The 22986-nt window shown below is 50.2% G+C and overlaps 1 protein-coding gene and 1 long non-coding RNA gene across 5 annotated transcripts; one reads left to right on the top strand and one right to left on the bottom strand.

Annotated features, from left to right (window-relative positions):
- Positions 1-537: 537 nt before the first annotated feature.
- Positions 538-7916, bottom strand: GJB1 (gap junction protein beta 1). 4 transcript variants are annotated; one of them, XM_034649728.1, is made up of 2 exons: positions 7791-7916; positions 538-2045 (listed from the first exon to the last, which is right to left on the bottom strand). In XM_034649728.1, the coding sequence occupies exon 2, from the start codon at positions 2027-2029 to the stop codon at positions 1178-1180; it is 852 nt and encodes a 283-aa protein (XP_034505619.1). In that variant the 5' UTR covers positions 2030-2045; positions 7791-7916; the 3' UTR covers positions 538-1177. The 4 variants fall into 4 exon arrangements, with proteins under 4 accessions (XP_034505619.1, XP_011235343.1, XP_034505618.1 ...); XM_011237041.3 differs by lacking the exon at positions 7791-7916 and adding an exon at positions 7272-7376; XM_034649727.1 differs by lacking the exon at positions 7791-7916 and adding an exon at positions 6848-7018.
- A 94-nt stretch (positions 7917-8010) lies between these two features.
- LOC117797457 lies at positions 8011-10432 on the top strand. The gene is made up of 2 exons (XR_004622449.1): positions 8011-8186; positions 9881-10432. It is a non-coding gene; the product is annotated as an uncharacterized LOC117797457 (long non-coding RNA).
- Positions 10433-22986: the final 12554 nt, after the last annotated feature.

Genomic DNA, 22986 nt, shown 5'->3' with positions numbered 1-22986 from the left:
GGGATATTTCTCCCAGGAGCTCGGGGGAGGGGCCCTTGCCTAGGGAACGTATGCTACCCTCACCGACTTGTGAAATCTCTCTATCATTTCCTGTCTCTCCAGATGGAGTTGTCATTTTAATTTTTCAAATCAGAGGAAGGGGCCCAAGGAAACTTCTTGAGGTAATGTAAATGTTTTATAATATATTGCAGCCATGTTTACAAAACTGCACGCAACTATGAAAACTCGATAAACTATACTTAGAATGGGTGAAAAAAATAAAAGGAAAGGAAGGGGGTCAGGGCATCTGATCCCCATAGAGCTGTGATTAAAACATTTTAAGCATCCCCCCGAAGCCAAAAGCAGACACCAAACCAAACCAAACCAAAAAAAAAACCCAAAACAAACACACAAACAAGAACCGAGGCAAGAATGGCTCAGGGTCTCACTATTGCCGTTGCCCATTGCTTTCTAGATCAGCAAAAACTAAGGCCAGCTCATCCAGGGGGCGGTCAGAGGTTGCAGGAGAAAGAACTCGACAAACACACAAGCCACCTCTTCGTTTACTGTAAAATCCTGTTTAATGTGTAACATTTCAGGCACAGAGAGGCCTTGGGAACGAGAGGCAAAGGCGGCCCTGACCAACCCCCACTCCAACTTATCTGCCTGCTCCTCCCTCCCTAATTCCTCCACCCCGGACATGTCCTCCTTTTTCTTGTGGCTGGCAAAGTGCTGTTCCTCCTTTTCTTGCCTTGACTACCCTCCCTTCTCCACCCACATGTACCCAGCACCCTCCTTCCATTCCGCTTGCCCACGTCCCTCCCCACTGATGTGACTCCCGAAATAGGGTATCTGACAACACGGGGTTAAGATTAGTTTCATAATTGGAGATGCTGTCAGAGCTTCCTATCTCTTGTCCCCAGTGGCCCCAGGGAGAGGGAGAGGGAAGGGGACAGGGGGTACAGACAAGAAGCGCTGCCTACACCCCCAACAACCTTGAGCCCTGGCATGGGTGGCCTCCGGCTCCCCACCCCTTCGGCCCCTCAGACAGAAGGTCCTGGGAGGAAGGGAAACCAGGGACGGAAGGGAGATTTTGATCGAGCAGTGCCTAGCAGGCAGAGGCCTGCACCCCGGCAGAGAAGGAGAGGCAGGCCCGGGGCAGGGGGGGGCGGGATGGGAGGTTGCCTGGTGTGCGGCATCAGCAGGCCGAGCAGCGGTCGCTCTTCTCAGCCAGCCCGGCCCCCGTGCCGGGGCTGCGGCGCAGTATGTCCTTCAGGGAGCCGTCCTGCTCGCTCAGCAGCTTGTTGATCTCGTTCTGCTTGTACTCAGGGGAGAGGCGGTGGCCGAAGCCCGAGCCCTTGCGGGAGGGCGGATTGGAGCGGCGCTGGGCTCGGCGGGCGCAGGCCCGGACGATGAGGTACACCACCTCGGCCACGTTGAGGATGATGCAGATGCCCGAGGCGGCCAGCATAAAGACCGTGAAGACGGTTTTCTCGGTGGGGCGGGACACGAAGCAGTCCACGGTGTTGGGGCAGGGGTAGGCCTCACACTTGACAAGCCTCACCATGGCGTAGCCGGGGTAGAGCAGATAAAAGACATACATGAAGGCGGCCTCGAACAGCAGCCGGAAGACCACGCTGATGACATAGGTCCACCACAGTGTCCCTGAGATGTGGACCTTGTGCCTCTTCACCTCCTCCAGGTGCAGGGGGTCCGCGTGACCCTCGAGGCGCAGCATTTTCTTTTCTATGTGCTGCTGGTGAGCCACGTGCATGGCCACGAGGAGAGCCGGGGTGGACACCAGGATCAGCTGCAGGGACCACAGGCGCACGTGGGAAATGGGGAAGAAGTGGTCATAGCAGACGCTGTTGCAGCCGGGCTGAAGGGTGTTGCAGATGAAGGAAGACTTCTCGTCACCCCACACGCTCTCTGCGGCCACCACCAGCACCATGATCCTGAAGATGAAGATGACCGAGAGCCATACTCGACCAATGGCAGTAGAATGCCGGTTCACGCCGCTGAGCAAGGTGTACAAACCTGTCCAGTTCATCCTGCCTCATCCACACCTGCAAAACACGAGCCACAAGGCAAGCTGGCAGAAAGCTGGGGCAGAAGGCTGGGCACCGTAACCCTGCCTGACACACCCCCCTGCCCCCATCACCCCTTCCAAGAGCCAGTGACAGGAAGGGAAGAAGGATGGTCATCGCTTTCCTCATCAGCCCATGGCCCTTGCCAGCCTCTCCTCCTCTTCCTCCTCTTCCCCCTCCTCCTCCTCACTTGACTTGACCTCCCTGAGCCCCATCTCCCCTCTTTGCTTTCATCCAACATTCTTGCCTCTCCAGTGCCCCTTTCTTTACCAGGCCCATTTGGTTCCGCCATCAGCCATCCTCTTTAGCTCCCCATCCCCCAGCTCCTTAGCCCTGGACCTGGGGCGAACCCAGCAAAGCCCGTTACCTTGGGGAGCGCCTATCCCTGAGGCCACCCAGACAGGTCCCCTATGGTCTCATGTCTGTGCAGGGGGAGTGGTCCCTGGGTCCGCGCCTGCGTTCCAATTCATCGCCGCCCGGTGCTGGGGAGTCATATGCTGCTTTATACCCAGTGTCTGCACAATGGGACCTTTGTGGGGCTCTGAACAACGCCCTTTAGAATTCAGATCAAACGCCCTGACTTCCGCCCACCCTACACACAGAGCACTTGTGTCCCAGCGCCGGACACCCAGCCTGCACCCACCTGTTCTGTGCCCGCCCGGTCCATCGCCGCACCCGCCCCACAACCCCACCAGAAGAATGGCCATGGCGGGGGTGGGGGGAGATGGAACAAAGACAGGTGCATGTAAGAGGGGACCCAAGGGGACCAGGAGGCTCTGGGCTGAGGCAGTCCCCTATGACTCTACTAGAAACTTAGGGTCAGCAGGATTTTTCCTAGGTTGAGATCCCCTGCACGCTATGTATGGATGAGCTCGCTTGTTATGTCCCAAGCCAGGAACCGTGTTAATGTATGGGGAAAAAATACATTCTTTCTTTGGAGCCACTCAGCAAGCCTGCAAGGACTTTACCCCAGTCTTTCCAGATGAGGGGGCCGGAGCTCTGATAAGTAACTTACTCAAGGTCACACAGCTAAGAAGTGTTAAGAGTAGAATGAAACACTCAAGCCGAGGTTTAGGCTCTTTCCCCGGTCTGCCCTTCGTGCTTTCGCAGCAGGTGTCGGCAAGAGCCAAAGCCAGCCGTTAAGAACGACGACAAAAGCAAGGGTTAATGCTCCCCACGAGAGCACAGGAAACATGGCAGCTGCGGACCCCTGAGTACTCTCCAACTCCGGGGTCATGGAGCACACCCCGACCATCCCTCCTTGAGCTTCAGATGACAGGTGGGCACGTGGTGAGGAAAAACCAGAGCAAGAAAGCAAAAGTTAACAAGCAAACAGAAGGTTGGAAGATGGGACAGGGAAGAGTCCTATGCCTTTGCGGTTGAATCCGGGTCCTTCGCCTAACACGACCACGAGCTAGCTCCTGACCTCCTCTGGGCCTGCTCGCTCATCTAGAAATGCGGTTAATACCCAGGGTTAATGTGAGCTTCAGTGAAGCCACCTGTAAAAAGTTCTCAGCTCGCTCCGGTTTCCAACCTGATGATCAAGGGAGGTAAGCACCTTATCGGGAAGAGAAAACACATTGCTTCGGGGAACTGGGTGGTCTGCCAAAACCAATGTCCCTCTTTTTGTTTCCCAGTGCTGCCGTCGACCTATCATGTCCGGAGATAGAACAGGCTGCTCCCGGCTGCCCTGCCCCCAACATCAAATGTACATTGTAACCTCCTGGTTTCCTGAGCCTGCCAGTGGCTCTCCGGAAGAAATTCCCCTCTGTGCTTTGGGCAGGCAAAGAAGGCCTCCCCCCTACCTCCCACCACTTCTGCTACTAAGTTGCAAGTAGATCATGCTGGAAGCAGGGAACTGGGTGTGAGGAGAGCACACAGGCCTGGACCCGTGGGAAATGTAGGGCATTTCCTGCCCCCAATGCAAGGGCAGTGGTGGTGGCAGAAGCCCTGTATCAAGGTCGGGGTGCTCTTCTCTGTTGTAGGGGGAGGGGGAAGATATTAGTCATGGAAAAGTTGAGAAATGGGATGAAAGAACCCAGGGGACGAAGGGATGGTCCACAGGACATTGAGTACTTCGTGAGCTCACGCTGGGGCCTAAACCAGCCTGGGGAAGCAAGAACATGGGTGCCCTTTCTCCTCAGCCCCGGGTTCTGAAGGCAGGGCTGCCACAGGAGGCATGATGGTTAACCGTACAGAAATGCCTCATCTGGTGACAGACATTAGATTCACGAACAGGTGGTCAAGGAACATTATTAAGAGTAACCATTTACTGAGCACCTGTGAGGCTAGGCCTTGTACGTGCACGACCTCGTGTAAACCTCAGAACAACCCCGTGAGGTAGGTATTGTTTTTAATTCTCATGTCGCACAAGAGGAAACTGAGGTAAAGAAAGGTGAAGGGACTTATCCAAAGGTCACATGGGGTCAATGCAATTAGTGTGTGAGGGAAGTGGGATTGGAGCCAGGCCAAGCTGTCTCCCGAGCCCATATGCTCTACCACCTTGGCTAGAATTATAATTTTTCTTTCTATGAGTGCTTTTATTTTTTATTTGTTTTTTGAGAGAGAGAGAGAGTGAGCGTGTGGGCCGGTGGGTTGGGGGGTAGACAGAGGGAGAGGGAGAGAGAGAGAATCCTAAGCAGGCTCCACCCCCAGCACAGAGCCCAACGCTGGGCTCGATCTCATGACCCCGAGATCGTGCCCTGAGACGAAACCAAGAGTCGGACACTTCACCGCCTGAGCCACCCAGGCGCCTGTCTGTGAGTGTTTTTAGAAACAAGGAGATTCAAAACTGGTCTGGCTTGTATTCTCCTCTAGCCCTCCTCCCGTTTCCTATCGACTGGTAACTCTTCCTCTCCTTCCTTCCCAGGGCTTTCCGCTGCGTCCTGATCTGTTCTGGTCTCCCTGCCTTACCTTTCTTGGGCGGCTTCCTCCAACTGCAGAGCACACTTGAGCTGTTCTCTCTGTTCCTCAGGGTGCTCTCAGTCAGCCTGGCTGCTCCTGAACGGTTAGGTTCTTGCAGCTCTGCATCTCTTACTTTGCGCCCTCTGGGACGTAGCCAGTAAGCTCCCTTTGGGGGCCGTAAGCACCCTCGTGTGGTCATTGGGATCTCGACTTTTGCTCTCCCCTTTGGATGGAGAGCTTATCCCTATGTCAACATCAGTACCTCAAGGGTTTCATTCTAAAAACATCCAGGGGAGGGACCTGATTTTGAAATCTAAACCGTTTTTGTGACTTTGGGTTAAAGTCCAAGTATTGCTATGCTCCACGTTGCTCCAGACCTGTTCTTGCTCTCGTGTTTAATTAGACAAGACTCCCCTGGCTTGGGCCCTGGACTTGTCCTCCGATTCCGATTTGCCCAGGCACCCAAGCACAGTTCAAGATCAGGAGGTCGCACTTAGTCCATGCGACAGTCCTGTAATATTATCCCCATTTTTCAGACAAGGAAGTTGAGGCTCAGAGAGGTTAAATAACTTGCCTCAGTGGCAGCTCTGCAAAATGGTAGAGTCAAGTTTCCAATTTCTTTTCTTCTCACCTCAAAGCCTTTGTTCCTTGCACCGCCCTGGACAGCCTCTCATACTCTGCATTCTCACTGAGACCTGGCCCACAACTCAAAACTCGACTCCTTCCCACGTGTACTCGCATGTGTGGGTGTACACGTGCACACATATCCGTTCATCAGGGCTCTCTCTCTCTCTCTTTCTGCTGCCACCTCTTCCCTGTCCCTCCTTCCAACTACAGGAAATCCTGGGGTTTTTTGGTTCGAGAGGAGGGCCCTGGCTGGACTGAGGTTCTGTTCAGCCTCACACTCTACAGTTCCTCCCCCCACTTCACAAGCAGTCTCTGGCCAGGAAAGGACAAGGGTCTTTCTTTGGGATTTCTTCCGGAATTTCAGGCTGCCTTCGTCAGTGTGGTGTGGCCAAGGCCGAACTTCTCCAGGGCCCCCTCGCACCCCCTGCCCCCCGCCAGCTTCTCTTCCCCACCTCTGCCCTGTGGCCCCAGGACACCTCAGGCACTTCGCTCGTCCTCTCCGCCCTGCCATATATATTGTGACCAGGCTGGGGTCAGGGTCACTCTAGCTCATTCCAGTTTTCCCCTTTGCTCACTCGGCCATGGTCTTTTTGTAGGAACTGTTAATGTCAGCTCTCTTACTCACTCTGTTGGACTACACCCTCTTTCTCCTCCGTCAACTCTCTGACTTCCTGTTGCTCTCTAGCTGGGCTGATTATAACATACCAGCCACCGTTTATGGAATGCCTATAGTGTTCCAGGAGCTGCATGTTCATTAACTCCCCTCCTCACAACAAGCCTGGGAGCTGGGGCTTATTGCCTCCAATTCACAGATGGAGCCGTGGAGGCTCAGAGAAGCTGAGTAACTTACCACACAGCTGCTAAGCAAGTCTGGAGCTTAACTTGGGACTCGACCCCTCGCCAAAACGTGGGTCGCTTGCCCATTGCTCTGCCGCACCCTCATCTGTAAGTCTCTCCATTCAAACCTCTCTCGTCTAGAGCCTCCTTTCCCCACCTCCTTTTCTAAGTCTGTGCCCTCTGCCGTGCCGTCCCCAACAGCTGGAACAACTTCCAGACACCTGGGGGGCCACCCCTTCTTTAGACCTCCAGATCATCAGTGACTCCCAGCTCAGCTTGAGTCTGCCTCCCTCCCTCAAGAAAACGCAAAGCCACGCTCCCAAATCCCAGCCCGGCTGGCTGTCCCTCTGCACCTGCTGAGTGCCCGGTGTTCATCCGCCCGCAACCCCAGGTTGGTTGCGTGCCTGGTTTACCTTCTAGTCAGGGAAGGAGCACGGCACCTGGCAGTGCCCCACGGTCCCACCAAACCCTAACCCTCTTTGGCAGGAAACGTCTTAAAGAGACGAGCTTGGCCACCCTGTGCCTGGAGGGCGGTGGGGGGGGTGGCCCTCAAGTCTTCCTGGGAATTCAGCCATGTGAGGATGAAGGGAATCCATGGCTGGGAATAAAAGGGGGAGAAGAGAAGCCACTGTGAGCACGGAAATAGGGTAAGAGTTGAAGGCTCCAGAGAGAGGCTAAGCAAGCCTGGCTCCTGGCAGGAGGGGCCTCACTCTACGCAGAGTGTAGAGGCCAAGAGAAGGCGAAGCCCAGGCCTCTCCCCAGGCCCCATTTCTGCCCCCCATGCCACCCCAGATCCTCCCTCCCCAGCCCACCTCCCCCAGTCCCTAGCTTCCTCACCTGGCTGCTGCTGCCCTTCCCCAGGGAATGTCTGCAGGCGTGTCTGCACTATGCCACTAGGTACTGTCAGCCCAGTCCAGGGGAGGGACAAAGAGCCCAGGGCTGGAGCCAGATATGGCTCGGAGCCAGATATGGCCCACAGCCCAAGAGGAACCAGACAAACATTAACCAGCCCCGCCTCCTCCCACACACAATCATTAAATAAGATTGATCCCCTGAGCTCCCAATGGGTTTGGTGAGACAGATCACATAGCCTGGAGTTGCTGCCCTGTCCCAGAGGGAGAGGGGCATCACTGTCACCCATGTGCCCATGTTTAGCCCATCTGGGAGGCTAACCTGGACCTGGGCTTGTTAACAGCCCTCAGGCTTCCCCTATTCCCTGGCCATGGGGAGATCCAGTGTGCGGGCGAGTTGCAGAGAGGGCTCCTGCCCTGGGGGCCATCCCTGCCATCCCTTCCAGGTCCCAGCCTCTAAAACGATACGACTATGGGGAGAAAAGAAGGCATGGGCAGTGCCTACCGGCCCCTTGACGTCAAGGTGGTGGGGATGGTAGTTCTTCTCCCAGACGGCAGGACCAGGATGCCCTTTGGCCTGCTGCTTAGTGTCAGTGTCCCGAGTGGCTGGGGATGGACCAACACATTTCCGATCCCACGCCAGAACCCACTGCCTTCTACCCTCAGGGCCAAGGCAGTTGAACCGCAAGCACATGACGTGCCCGCCACAGACCTTGGCAATCATTAAGGTAAACAGAGAGTGTCAACCATTAACTGAAGGGCCAGGCCAGTTTGAAGGAGGGTTTACCTGAAGACCCTGCTAATTCTGTGGCCTGAATGGCTGCTGAGAAATAAGGGAAGTCGACAGAAACTGGTCCCCTGGCTTCTGCCCTTGACCTCCTGGGCACCCAGGCCAAGAAAGGTAAGGAAGGGGTAGGTGACAGAAGAGGGGAAAACCTCCCAGCTGTTCTTAAGGAAGTTATCAACTTCCGGAGGAGACAAGACCAAGACTCAAGAAGTCACCATGAAAAACTCTCTTTATACGTTCGGTTATGTGGTTCAGACGTTCAGTGCTGAGGAAGATTGAGGAGGGGGACGATGAGCGTAGCAGACGTCATCGCGGAAGGCTTTCTAGACGAGGTGAGGCTTGAGGAAAGGCCGGGTGGGAGTTGGAAAGGGGAAGGGCAGGAGCAGCACTGCAGGGAGGGGGAGGAGTGGGAGTAGGAACGGGCAGGGAGGAGTGGGAGTAGGAACGGGCAGGGCGTGTCTGGGGACAGAAAAGAGGGCTGTGATGGGTGGCTGTGGAAGACACCATCGGTCAGCCGGTCAGCCGAGGGGATCAGAGTATGCAGGACAGTTAAAGCCAGGTAGGGAATTCCTTTAGGGAGCGTCTGGTAAACTTGGTATAAGGCACAACTGAGCTGGACACCATGGGGGGTGGGGAGGCTGCCTGTTATCCTTCGGCACCTGGGGATTCCTGGTGAGTATACGGTGGAGTTAAGTGGATAAAGAGTAGCGCTTCCCGACTATGCCACGCGTGAAAGGCAACATTCAAGGCGCTCTGCAAGTGTTACTTTGTTTGATTCTCAAAGTAATATTCCCCTGTTCCAGGGGATTGAGGCACACGGATGTTAGGCGACACGACTGAGGTCATCCAGCTAGCAACAAGGCTGGATTTGAACCCAGGCAGTCCGGCTCTGGAACGTGGTTGTTTAACCACTATGTCGCAGCTCGCGCCGCTCCACCGGTCCCGCTGCGAATCAGAGTAAGGACTGGTTCCTGACTCTAGAAGGTTCTCAGCTAACAGGAGAGAGGGGGTACCTACAACAATGGAGTACGTCCTAAATGCCAGATGTAGATATGAGGTGCCAGAAGGCGTTCCAATGTAGGAAAAGAGCGTAGGTTTAGTGGAAGAGGCAGAGTTGAACTTGGGCCATAAAGGAGATGGAGAGTCCAAGCATTCCAGGTGACAGCAAGCAGTGAGATGTGTTTAGGGAATGGTGGGCAGACCTGTTTGACCAGAAGAGAGAGCTCCTTTAGCAGAGCTCCTAGGAAGGGAAACCATGGGTCAATATCAGTGTGTACTCACTGTTCCTTGGAGTTCTGGCAGGATTTCTCTAGGGTGAGTCTAGTTCTGTGTGTAGTTCTAGGCTACAGGAAGTCTATTTGAATAGTTTGTAGCTGTATTTAAAAAAATGGTTGCTACAATCAACTTGTCCTCTTCCTATTTACTGCGACTTACCCACGTCTTCTGGATGGGGTCCTGCCGCTGCCAGGGAGAAAAAGAGAGAGGAAAAGTGAGGAGTGAGAAGGGAGGGCATGGGCGGGGCGGGGCAAGACGGGAGGAAAACTGGATTACAGTGAGCAACGTACATCCATTTGCTCCTAAATCAGCTTCTGTCTCAAATCCTAAGCACGCTTTTGTCCTACAATGGGGGTTCGGGGAGAATCTTTTACAACTTCACATCCTCCTGCTCACTTCCTCAGATCCACTCAGGGAGAGCGCCTTTAGGTCTCGAAACACACCATAGAGGCCCCGATGTCAGCCTGCCTTCTCTCGGGCATGGCTCAAACGTCAGCCCAAGCCAGGGCTTTCCGCATTCTTGTTCCACCCAGGACCAGGACAGAGGATGGAGGAAACTGCTCCCATAATCTCCGAGCACATCTCACCAGCCACAGCGACCGAGTTGAGAGCTTCAGACCTCAGCCGCGGAATCAGCAGGCTGCTGGGAGCTCTGATCATTCCATTGCAGAGCGGGGCTGCTTGCTGGGCCTGGCAATCGCAAGGCTTTCTCAGATGGCATGCCGCGCAGCTCTGCCTCACATGTGGAGTCCATCATCCAGCCCGTTCCTGGGCCTCATTACAGAGCAAAATGTGGCATTTTGTACGGCTTTGATCAATGAGACAGCATTGCTGTATGGCTCAGAAACCAAAGGGGACAGCTTGCATTATAAATGTTGCTTAAGACACACAGGCAAAAACTCTTCCCAAAACGGTCCACAGGATTAAGGAAACGACTAACCCTGAAAATGTGTAGACCATCTCGAAAGTCCCCACCCCATGGGCTCAGGCTGGGGAAAGTTTATGCAAACTGTCTCCAGTTAAGGGCTGCTCGGAAAGATGGAAGTGGTCCTGTGTTCATAATTGGTGTTGGTTTTCACAAATCGTTTTCAAAAAGACGCGTAATTATGTGAATGAGTCTGTGCCCCCAGGGATTCGTATTCTAGAAGGGGTCAACCTGGAGAGCCTGGATGGTTTAGTTGGTTGGTTAAGCTCACATTCTGATCTCAGGGTCCAGGATGGAGTCCTGCTTGGGGGGGGGTCAGTCTCTGCTCAGCAGGGAACCTGCTTCTCCCTCAACCCCTCCCCCTGCTTGTGCTCTCTCTCTCAAATAAATAAATAAAATCTTTTAAAAAAAATTTAAAAAGAGGGGCGCCTGGGTGGCGCAGTCGTTAAGCGTCTGCCTTTGGCTCAGGGCGTGATCCCTGCGTTCTGGGATCGAGCCCCACATCAGGCTCCTCCGCTAGGAGCCTGCTTCTTCCTCTCCCACTCCCCCTGCTTGTGTTCCCTCTCTCGCTGGCCGTCTCTCTCTGTCAAATAAATAAATAAAATCTTCAAAAAAAAATTTAAAAAGAGGTCAACTCGAGGGAGTTATCTATATTTTTTTGAGGGGGTTTTTGAAGAACTAAACCCAGATAGTGCCCCAATTCACTCGATAGTTAGGCATATACCTTTTGCTCTCAGGACAGTTTTGAGTGGGGAACAAAAGCAAAATTGTTTCAATACCCCTCCCAAAAGGCCTAACTATATGAAATATCCCAGAACCAGGTCCACGTAGGATGGCACACTCATTCTATCAACAGTAAAGCCTGAAGGTGAGGTGGTGCTTCTTGGAGCTCATAGATTTCCTGGAAATAGAGCCTAAACAAATACCATATCCACTCCCTGCAATTTGGAATTCATTTTGCCTCTGTTTTTGTATTTTATGAAGACCCTAATTCCTGGGGTTTGAGGCATGGTACTATGGCTCACTGATGTCTGATCAGTGCACCAACAGAAGGTATGCTTGCAAAAGATTCCAGAAAGTTCCATGTCCTTTCATCAGATCAGGTAGCCAAGTGAAGAAAATGAAATGGAACGTTGGAACTTTGGGGCTTCTGTCCTAATGTTGCTTGTTTCAGCCAATACAGCTTGATGTCCATATCCCGATCTTTCTGCTCTTGGGGAGGGAGCAGGGAGAGTGTGCACTGTAGGACCCAGGGAGTTCTGCAGGGGTAGAAAGTTCCCAGGTTGAATCCAGTCCTGGATTTTGACCCAAGGAGACTAGAGGTAGCAGGTAGGGGTGAAGAATCAGACAGAAGTCCAGGTCACGGACAGAAAAATAGGGCCAAGTGTCAAGTTTGAAGAGAGAAGTGAAAAGCACCCAGAAGAATTTAGCTCCTTCTGCTAATTGTCCAAGTTTGGGCAGTGATCCTGACGAGCCGATACCCTGACCATTTAAGTGGTTAGTGGCTTAGTCCTTTCCTTCCAGTTTTCTTTCCTTATATACACATGCCCATCATTGAAATCATATTGTATATACAAGAGATCTTGTTTTATCATAGGAACCATTCCCAGGTCCTCCGAACAGGAATCTACTGGTCTCTCACCCAGACCCTCAAACCAATGATCCAATAAGACATGTAAACCAAGCCCCCAATAGAAGCCCTGGTGTTCACCGTTTCTGTTTACTCTTTGGACTCCTCTGCCCTTCCCTCCTTGGACCTCAGCCAAGTTTGCCAGCAATAACATCACGAATGCCTCATCCCGAATCCCCCTGCCTCGGTCATCACAGTCACTATCCCTGCTACTTCTCTGAACCGCCCAGCACTACCAAGTCAATAACTAGGGGAGTGCCAGGCTGCTGACACCCTAAAGGTCCAGGCTTCCGCTGAGAAGCACTGCTCAGAGGAGGGCTGGTGGGCTGCCCAGGTAGGAAAACCCAGGCGGCTCTGTTCCTACACCACCCGCCCCCTCCGACCCTGCTACAAATTAGAGGACTGATTCCTAGGCCCATTCAGATCTCTGGAATCCCTCGCCTGAGGCCTGAGGCCCCCCATTTCCCCGTCCACAGACATCCACCCATCCTGTGGGGGAGAGGGAACTAGAGTATGTGCTATAGGGATTCCTGGACAGCTCTCCACCAGTGTGGATTCTGGCACCCGGTTCAGGGAGAAAACTGTGGGCCCGAGGGGTACCCATAAGAGCTTGAGTCCAATGCGGACTCCCATCGACGATGCTTTGTGCCTTCCACGAAGCCAACTCAGCTCCAGCCTCAGCCAATTCAGTGCTGCGGGGGGGGGAATATCTCAAGGGGGATTGATAAGATCTAGTCCTGTACACCTGCTTTAGGCTGCCTAATCAGTCCCTGCAACAAGCTCCGAGCACCATATGAAGCAGCCAGCTCTAATACATCTTCATCTTGAACAGCCTCCGTTCTAACTAACCTACTTTCCTTTATCTCTTTCTTGCACCTGAACAGAACAATCCTGCTCCCAAGCCTCACAAGCAAAGATTTTGTCTCACTTCTATTTCCAACCCCCACCTTGCCTTTCGGGCAGAGACTATGGCTGTCCTCCAAGGCTTTGCTGCCCTCGGCCTCCTCAAGCGAAACCCTCCTCTAGTTGGACGCCCCTAGGATTCTTCTCCCTCGCCTTCAGAAGTAGACCCATCCAGATGAGGGATTCTATAGCCAGTGGGGGCATCTGCTTCAGAGGTAAAGCAAGAGTGTCAGATCCCCTGACTAAGCCTCCATTTTGGCTGTTCTCATCCGACAAAAGACAAGGATGATTGAGCTACTTTGTTGTCTCCTAGGAAATTGGTGCTAAGTGGCATTGGACTGGCCAGTGTGAGGGTGCTTTTCCGAATGTCAAGCAGTTATTGATTTCTGAATCCGAGCTAGTGCTTTGCAATAAACACAAACTGCTCTTACTCGCTGCTGACATCTCACCTCACAGATCTGGGGCTGGGGTGAGCCCTAGAATGCGCCGAGGTTTGGCAGTATTCCTAGAGGACAATATTGTCCCCACAACCGAGCCACGCACCTTGATAAGTCTCCCTGACTGTTATCACATGAGTCACGAGAACTTCCTAAGATTATTTCATACTCGTCCCAAGCCTTGTTTTGGTGGGGGGGGGGCTCTTTTCCAAAAAGTAACCCGCATTCTAAATTATGTAGCCACACACATCGCACTAGAGTGTTCTGCTCAGTTGGAGGGACGAGAAGTTTGCCTCTGAGCCACGAAGAGCAATTTCTGACGTTGATTCCCTGAGCTGGTTGCTGCTTCCAATTCCACACTCTGCTCTACCCCCCCCACCACTGGAAATCTGAACGTCAGAAGACCTTCACAACCTATCTCTCTTCAGGGCGCTCAAAGCCACCAAACGGTGTGGGACTCTCAAACTGGATGGTACCTTCAACTGGGCTCTTGCCCTATCTCTTTTCCTTCTTACCCGAGTTTTTCTGAAAGACTCTTCTGTACTTGCAGTCTCCACTTCGCCTCCCATTCACGGTTCCATTCCACTCCCATCTGGCTTCTGCCCCCACTGCCTCCTCGGTTGAAACAGTCTTCAACAGGTCACTTTGTTGCTAAATCCCATGGACAGCCCTCGGAACAAGTCTTACTGCCTCTGACCTGTTTCATTCGGTTGACCACTCCCACCTTGAAATTTTCTTCTCCTTTGAGTTTTTTCCCTTTTTATATTAATTTTCACGTTTGCCAATTACTCATGGAACACGTGTTCTTTATGGAAAAACTGGAAAATCCAAAAAAAAATCATAAGGATGAAAATTACAACAGTCTGTAACACTACCACCCGGAGATAACAATCTTCACCAACAGGTGTGAAACCTTACAGTCATTTTTCTTTTTTAAGATTTTATTTATTCATTAGAGAGAAAGAGAGTGAGTGGGAGAAAGCACAAGCAGGGGAAGGGGCAGAGGGAGAGGGAGGAGCAGACTCCCTTCTGAGCAGGGAACCTGATGTGGGGCTCAATTCCAGGACCCTGGGATCATGACCTGAGCCGAAGGGAGACACTTAACCGACTGAGCCACCTAGGCGCCCATTACAGTCATTTTTCAATGAAAATATATACATATATTCTTTCTGGTTCAAGCCCAATGCGGGGCTTGAACCCATGACCGTGAGATCGAGACCTGAGCTGAGACCAAGAGTCAGATACCTAACGGACTGAGCCACCCAGGTGCCCCTACATGTACTCTTAAAATGCAATTGTCATCATATGATACATAATTTTTATTGAGGTATAATTGACATGTAACATTATATTAGTTTCGGGTGTATAAGATAATGATTTGATATTTGTATATACTGAGAAATGATCACCATGATAAGTCTAGTTAACATCTGTCACCATATACAGTTAGAATTTTTTTTTCTTGTGATCAGAACTTTTTTTTTTAAAGATTTTTATTTATTTATTTGACAGAGGGAGACAGCCAGCGAGAGAGGGAACACAGGCAGGGGGAGTGGGAGAGGGAGAAGCAGGCTCCCAGCGGAGGAGCCCTGATGCGGGGCTTGATCCCAGGACTCTGGGATCACGCCCTGAGCCGAAGGCAGACGCTTAATGACTGAGCCACCCAGGTGCCCCCTGATCAGAACTTTTTTTTTTTTTAAGATTTTATTTATTTATTCGACAGAGATAGAGACAGCCAGCGAGAGAGGGAACACAAGCAGGGGGTGGGAGAGGAAGAAGCAGGCTCATAGCAGAGGAGCCTGATGTGGGGCTCGATCCCAGAACACCAGGATCACGCCCTGAGCTGAAGGCAGATGCTCAACCGCTGTGCCACCCAGGCGCCCCTGATCAGAACTTTTAACATCTACTCTTTTAAAAAAATTTTTTTAAAGCTTTTATTCATTTATTTGACTGAGAGAGAGAGCGCACAAGTACACAGAGCTGCAGGCAGAGGGAGAGGGAGAGGGAGAAGCAGGCTCCCCGCTGAGCAGAGAGCCTCCCACTCCCCCTGCTTGTGTTCCCTCTCTCACTGTCTCTCTGTCAAATAAATAAAGAAAATCTTTAAAAAATAATAAAATAAAAATGTCATTAAAGGGATGCTTGGCTGGCTCAGTCAATAGAGCATGTGACTCTTGATCTCGGGGTTGTGAGTTCAAGCCCCATGTAGGTGTAGAGATAACTTAAAAATAAATTCTTTTTAAAAATACAAATAAAAATGTCATTAAATATTTCTCTAAAATCTGGTTTATGGCCACATAATGCCCTTTGACTTTTGTTACACTTTTCTCTATTAATCTCTCTCTTACCTCTGACTGCTTTATGCTTTGCTCTTACTCTACCCCTTAAAATTTTTTTTAAAGATTTTATTTATTTATTTGAGAGAGAGAGATAGAATGAGCCAGGGGAGGGGCAGAGGGAGAAGGAGAAGCAGATTCCCCGCTGAGCAAAGAGCCCGATGTGGGGCTCGATCCAAGGAGCCTGAGATGGTGAGCTGAGCTGAAGACAGACACTTAACTGACTGAGCCACCCAGGAGCCCCCCCAATTTTCTTATTAAGTAAACCCAACATGGGCCTTGAACTCACGACCCCAAGATCAAGAGCCGCATGCTCTACCGACTGAGCCAGCCAGGCACCACTTACTCCCCTCCTTAAATGTTTGATAGTCCTCAGGGTTCCATTCTCTGTTCTTTTTTTTTTTTTTTAAGATTTTATTTGACAGAGAGAGACACAGTGAGAGAGGGAACACAAGCAGGGGGAGTGGGAGAGGGAGAAGCAGGCTTCCTGCTGAGCAGAGCGCCTGACAGGGGGCTCGATCCCAGGACCCCTGGATCATGACCTGAGCTGAAGGCAGAAGCTTCACTGAACCAGCCAGGCGCCCCTCCATTCTCTATTCTCATCACTCTGGAAACTCTCCCTGAGCAGTCTCATCCCCTCCTATGGCTTCAGTTCCTGACAGTTGCAAATCTGTATCTTCAGGTCACACCTCATTCCTGGTCTCCAAGTACATATATACTGAATGTCAATCTCGTCTCTCCTGCTTTTAAGCCTACTGTCCCTCTAGTTTTCCCTTATGCCTTTGAACGGTATTATACCCACCAACTGCCCAAGCCAAGAATCTAGGGAGCCGGCATGAGCGTCCCCTTCCTGTTCACTCTCCTGCACTCCATATTCAATAAATAACTAAACCCTGTAGGTTTTACCTCCTGTCTTTTGACTTCTTCTCTTCCTTTTTATTTCACTTCCACTGTCCTGGTACAGACTGATAATTTTACAATCGGATTGGTAAACCAGTTTCTTGTCTCCCTACCTCCATTCATGGCCTCTTCCAATCCATTCTCCAAACATTCTTCAGACTGGTCTTTCTGAAATGTATATCTAATCATGTTACTCCCCTGCTTAAAACCCTCCTCACTGCCTTGGGAATAAAATCTGCCCATAACACCTTTTCCCTGTATCTTTTTTTTTTTTAAAGATTTTATTTATCTATGAGAGAGAGAGGACAAGCAGGAGGAGCGGCAGGCAGAGGGAGAGGCAGGCTCCCCGCTGAGCAAGGAGCCTAACACAGGACTGGATCCCAGGACCCTGGAATCAGGACCTGAGCCGAAGGCAGACGTTTAACCCACTGAACCGCGCAGGCGCCCACCTTTCCCGTTTCTTTACAAACTCCTCTTTCTCTGAAACTCAGCGCAGGTAGTCTACTCTACACTTACAAAGGCGGAGGAGTGGTGAGAGGTAGCCAGTGGCCTGGTGTTCTACATTCCGGAGTTTAGGTTTTATTCCTTCCACTTTCTCTATCCCTCTGTTTCTCCTCTACACTGTATTTCTCTGTGATGGCACTTAGGATAGTTCACCATCTTGTCTGTTTCCCTCTGTGTCTCCTCTGTTAGAATAATCCTTTTTTAAGGGCAGGGGTCATTCATCTCTGTATCAGAACCTGTGTTCCTGGCACACAGTAAGTGTCTGTTAAATGACGACTGAATGAATGAACGGAGGTGGCCAACAAGGGAGTGAACTTGAGGCCTGTCTTTAAGCTGTCATCATGAGAACGCAGTCATCTTTCAACTTGGCCATACCCCAGGCATCACTTTCCGAACTGGAATGAGCTGCACAGCAGCCTTAGCTAAAAGCTGTGTCCAGAATGGCCTGGAACAGATCTTGCCACTGAGAAACCATAAAGGCGTGTCACCCATGCCAAGCTACTTGGCCTGCATCACCCATCACAGTTATCCCTCTTCCAAGGGAAATGATCCAAAGACCTCGGTCAAGATTCCCTTTCCAGGGAAACATTAATTTCTGGATCATGGTAGATTCCTTTTATAAATGGCTCCAAAGAGCTCCTGCTTTCACCTCTTCAGCACTGGTCACTGCTTTTCACTTATTGGTAACCCACTCTCTGGCTCAGGGTGCTGGGCGTGCATAAGCTTCAGCTTACATTAAAGAATGTGGGGATAAGAACTTTACCTGTCAGCTTGAAAGTCATCGAGGCTGTTTCGAAGCACATTGTTGGAGAGCTACCCACAAGCTCTCCCAGATTTCTCTTCTCTCAACATGTCACTACATGTCGAGCAACAGGAATTGGTCTTGCTGAATTATTCATGAGGGGGCATCTCAAGACTTGGCTCCACAGCTTTTGTTTCATTCCATTGAATATTTGTTAAGTACCTGTTGTGTACCAGGAACTCTGTTAGGGGCCATGGAGGACGCAAAGATGAATGAGACGAGTCTCGTTGTTTAAATAACCAGCTCTAATATAAGGTTAAGTGACATAAGTGTTAAACAGAGGTATAAGCAATATGTTGTGGGAACACAGGTGAAAAAAGGAAGAGGGAGATGGAAACTCACGTTTTCTACACACCAATCTATGATGGCAACTCCTGTCACATATATTATCATAGAGATTCATTTTGACTGAGAAAATCTGGAAAGTGTTCATGCCCTAGGACATTTGAGTTGGGCCTTGAGTAAGAATTCACCAGGAGGAAAATCAAAGCGAGGACACCCAAAGTTCAGAGAACAGTATGTAAAAAGGCAACAGGGCATGAAGGTACAAGGAACAGAGAGTATTGGGCACGTCTGGGTCATGGGGTATAAAAGATAGTGTGGGTAATGAAGCATGAAAAGGTGGGCTGACACCAGATTTTAGAATAGTTATGATGCCTAGTTTGGACATTTGGATTTTATTTAGTAGGCAACAAGGAGCCACTAAAAGCTTCCCAGCGAGGGGAATGTCAAGATGGAAATGATGCCAATTAACTTGGCAGGGTGAACAGGGGATGGGATAGACGAGAGTTTGCAAGCGTAGGTGGAGGTGACTGCGTCAATAATCCAGGCACAAGGTAATAAATATCTATTTAGGGAGGTGGCAGTGGTGACAGATCCAATAGGGTAGCAAGGGGCAATATTGGTGTAGTACGAAGTGCACTGGCCTGGGGCTTCAACAGCCCTGGATTCCAGTCCTGACTCCTTTTTGCAAAACTATGGGGATTTACTTTTCAGGGATTCACATTTCTTTTTGGAAAAAGGTGAAGTTTGAAGAAATATGTATCTTTTTGAAAAATTATTTATTGGGGCACCTGGGTGGCTCAGCTGGTTAAGCGTTTGCCTTCGGCTCATGTCATGATCACGGGGTTCTGGGATCGAATCCTGCATCAGGGTCCCTGCTCAGCGGGGAGCCTCCTTTTCCCTCTCCCTCTGCTGCTCCCCCTGCTTTTGCTCTCTTGTTTTCTCTGTCAAAAAAATAAGAGAGAGAGAGAGAGAGAGAACAGGGGGAGGGGCAAAAGGAGAGGGGAAACAGAATCCCAAGCAGACTCCATGCTGAGCCCAGAGCCTGACTTGGGGCTCAATCTCACAACCCTGAGATCACGACCTGAGCCAAAATCAAGAGTCTAACCCTAAATGACAGAGCCACCCAGGCACCCTGAGAAATATGTATCTTTAAGGTCTCTTTCTGTTTTAATGGCCTCTGGTTCTGACTAAGTCACTTACCCAAGATCACAGAGCCAGGATTTGGTCCCAAGCAGTTTTTAAAAAAGATTTTATTTATTTATTGGACACACAGAGAGAGCACAAGCAGGGGGAGTGGCAGGCAGAGGGAGAGGGAGAAGCAGGCTTTCCGAGGAGTGGGGAGCCCGACGCAGGGCTTGATCCCAGGACCCTGGGATCATGACCTGACACTTAACCAACTGAGCCACCCAGGCACCCCATGTCCCAGGCGGTTTTGTCCCTAATGGCAGTGTGCTTAACCACTGCACTACATGGACATTTATATACCTATAAATACCACTGCGTTTGTATAGGACTAACTGATAAGATTTGATAAGGGATTAGCTGGCTAGGAGAATGGAGATGCCATTAATAGGATGGTAGAGTCAAAGAAGGAAGCTAGCCTTGTGGGGAACGATTATGCCTCAGATATGCTGAGTGTGCAGTGTTAAGGGAACATCCAGCTAGCTGTTGGAAGGTGGGAGAGCAGCTCTGGAGAGAGGCAAGGTAGGAGATTTTAGTTTGGAAACCAAAGATCTGAAAGCAATCCTGAAAGCTATGGAAACAGATGAGTTTAAAGAAAGTATAGGAGAGCAAAGAGCAAAGAACTGTGGGAAGTGAGAAAATGGGGAAAAAACCAGACAAGGAAGGAACAATTGAGTGTGAACCTCGAATAAGCTACTTCCATTTTCTGGGTCTTTAGTCTCTTCCGTTGTAAAATGAAGGGGCTGGAGCTGGTAAGCTCCAGGGCTTTCAGCTGAGACATCCTATGCATAATCACAGAAGGTAGAAGAGAACAGAATGCCATGAAAACTGAACAAGGAGAGCTTCCAAAAGAAGGCTTTAAGAGGTCACTTGCATCCGACGCTGCGGATGTGTCAGGGACTGAGGACTTAGGGGAAGCTGCTGTGCTTGGCGATTCGCAGATCCTCTCCACGGTAAGGACCTCTCCCTCCCTCTCATGCCTCTCAATTTCTGGACCCTTTCTTTTACCACTTCTATATGTGAACATTCTGCAAAATTCCATTCTCTGCCCTTCACAGAGGCTCAGTCACTCTCTGAGATCGACTGTTATCTCTACAAGGTGAGTTAGAAACCTATGGTTTAATTTTCCTTTTGCACTTTGATTCACATTTCCAACCGCCTACTGAAATTTAGCTTGCTGTAAAAATAATAATAGTAAAAATGATAGCTAACGTTTATTGAGTACTTCCTCCGTTTAATCCTAGATGGTAGGTATTTTCTTAGCCCCATTTTGCAGTTGAAGAAGCTGAGGCACGGAGATGTTAAATAATGTGTCCAAGGTCACACAACTGGGATGTTACAGAGCCAGGATTCTTCCTGATTCCAGGAGCTCAAGAACTTAACAATTTCACTATGATCAGTCTAAAGTCAAGTCATCGTCTTTATTTCCTAAATTAGCTCAATGGCCTTACTTCCCTGTTTCTGCCTCATTCTCCTCCAACATCTTGCTTCTCTTTTAGAACGGGTTCTCATCCCCTTATGCTCAGACAATTATGGAACTTTCTCAGCTGGTCTCCCCACTTGCAGTTTTCCCCTTCCGATTCTGGGCATGTGACTAGCTTTAAGAAATTCAGAAGACTCCCCTTATGTATATTAAAGTCCAAACTTGTGAGTATGGCCAAAAGATCCCCTTCACAGTCCAGCCCTGCACTTTATCTGCGCTGAACCCCTAGGCATCAACAAGCATGACAGAAACATTTATATCTGCAAGCCTTCGCTTATGTGTCCCTGCACCTGGAATGCCCTCCCCACCCTTCACCAGAACTTCCACGAGTCTTTCAAATTCCGGCTCTAATGTCATTCCCTCTGTCAAGACTTCTCAGATTTCCAACCCTTTCTTCGGACAGAAATTATGTTCCCTCCTCTGTGCTCCCAGACAGTGACCATTTGTGGATATAAGGGTGTCCATCATAAACACATTAAACTAAGGTGAATGAATTCACCTAAAGATTTATATAGAGAGAGAAAAAAAAAGTTAAACAGTCCAGATCCCACCTCTGCTCCCCCCAACAATTCTCCATTAATAAACATGTACCCTCTGGGCACCTGGCGGGCTCAGTCCACGGAGCACCTGATGCTTGATCTCAGGGTTGTGAGTTTGAACCCCACGTCAGGTGTATAGATTACGTAAAAAATTAAAAAACAAAACAAAAGAAAAAACATGTGCCCTATAGTGAGGTACATAGCAAATGTGGATCTCATGTTTTCTCCTAGTTGATCTCCAGCTCCATGGGACTCTCATGACACCAACTGGGGCTCCAATTTATGGATTTTTCAACAACGTGAGTCCTAACTGCATTTCCAGGACTCATCAAGGACTCAACTCATGAGCTATCTGTCACGACCTGATTATGTAGAATTTCTTGAGAGAAAGTATGTTGGTCTCCAGCATGACAGCTTCCTCGTAGGTTTTTTTTGGGGGGGCGGGGTGAGTTAAATTATTGTTTCTTGGGAGGAAGCAAAAGGGCAAAAGGCAGGAGCAATTGATTGAAAGGCAATTTAAAGAAAAGTGTTGATTAAATAATAGTACAAGTGGTCACATGAATCCAGGGAAAATTGTGAAGGTCATTCTTGGATGACTAAAGTTTGGGAAATATTGCCACTCATGTGAGAACTGGGCTAAAGTGTGTCCTTGGAGAGTCCAGAAAGACACTTGCGCTGGCTGGCAGAGAAGATTACGGTACAGTCTAGTGGGTTTGTGGAGGGTGGATTCCTGCTCCTGACTTGCTGGTCTCTAGCGGAGGGCTGAGGGGGCCTATTCTGAGAGGGCAGGTATGTGGGCAGGCCCATCCGAGAGGCTGTGTCGGGGCAAGGACTGAGACAAGAGCAGAGCAGCCCCGACCTTGATAGCTCTAGACCTGTGTGCCCAGTGGCCTTCTAGACACCTCGTGGATGTTCCTCAGGCGCTTCTCTTGGTATGCTGGAGTCAGCTTGTACTGGCAGCAGATTGGTAATTTTGTTTTAAAGACTTAATTTCTGGGGCGCCTGGGTGGCGCAGTCATTAAGCGTCTGCCTTCGGCTCAGGGCGTGATCCTGGCGTTTCGGGATCGAGTCCCACATCGGGCTCCTCCGCTGGGAGCCTGCTTCTTCCTCTCCCATGCCCCCTGCTTGTGTTCCCTCTCTTACTGGCTGTCTCTCTCTGTCAAATAAATAAATCTTAAAAAAAATATAAAGACTTAATTTCTTTTAGAGAATTTTTAGGTTCACAGTCAAATTGAGAGGAAGGTAGAGAGATTTCCCATACACCCCTGCCCTACTCCATTATCGATACCCCCCACCAGGGTGGTACATTTGTTATAATTGATGATCATGCATCGCACATCATAATCACCCAAAATCTCGTTTACCTTAGGATTAACTCTTTTTTTTTAAGATTTTATTTATTTATTCGACAGAGATAGAGCCAGCGAGAGAGGCAACACAAGCAGGGGGAGTGGGAGAGGAAGAAGCAGGCTCATAGCGGAAGAGCCTGATGTGGGGCTCGATCCCATAACGCCGGGATCACGCCCTGAGCTGAAGGCAGATGCTTAACCGCTGTGCCACCCAGGCGCCCCAGGATTCACTCTTGACGTTGTACATTCTATGGGTTTAGACAAACGTATAATGACACATATCTGCCATTATAGTATCATACTGAGTATTTTCACTGTCCTCCAGATCCTCTGTATTCTACCTATTCATCCCTGCCCCAAACCCCAA

This window comes from Ailuropoda melanoleuca, chromosome X (assembly GCF_002007445.2).
Source record: "Ailuropoda melanoleuca isolate Jingjing chromosome X, ASM200744v2, whole genome shotgun sequence".
Classification (NCBI taxonomy): Eukaryota; Metazoa; Chordata; class Mammalia; order Carnivora; family Ursidae; genus Ailuropoda; species Ailuropoda melanoleuca.
Note: the sequence above shows the minus strand (reverse complement) of the source record. Positions and strands in the feature narration are given on the sequence as shown.

What these genes read in the sequence shown, in the direction of transcription:
- GJB1 (XM_034649728.1), bottom strand. Translation starts at nt 2,029, where the DNA reads ATGAACTGGACAGGTTTGTACACCTTGCTCAGCGGCGTGAACCGGCAT.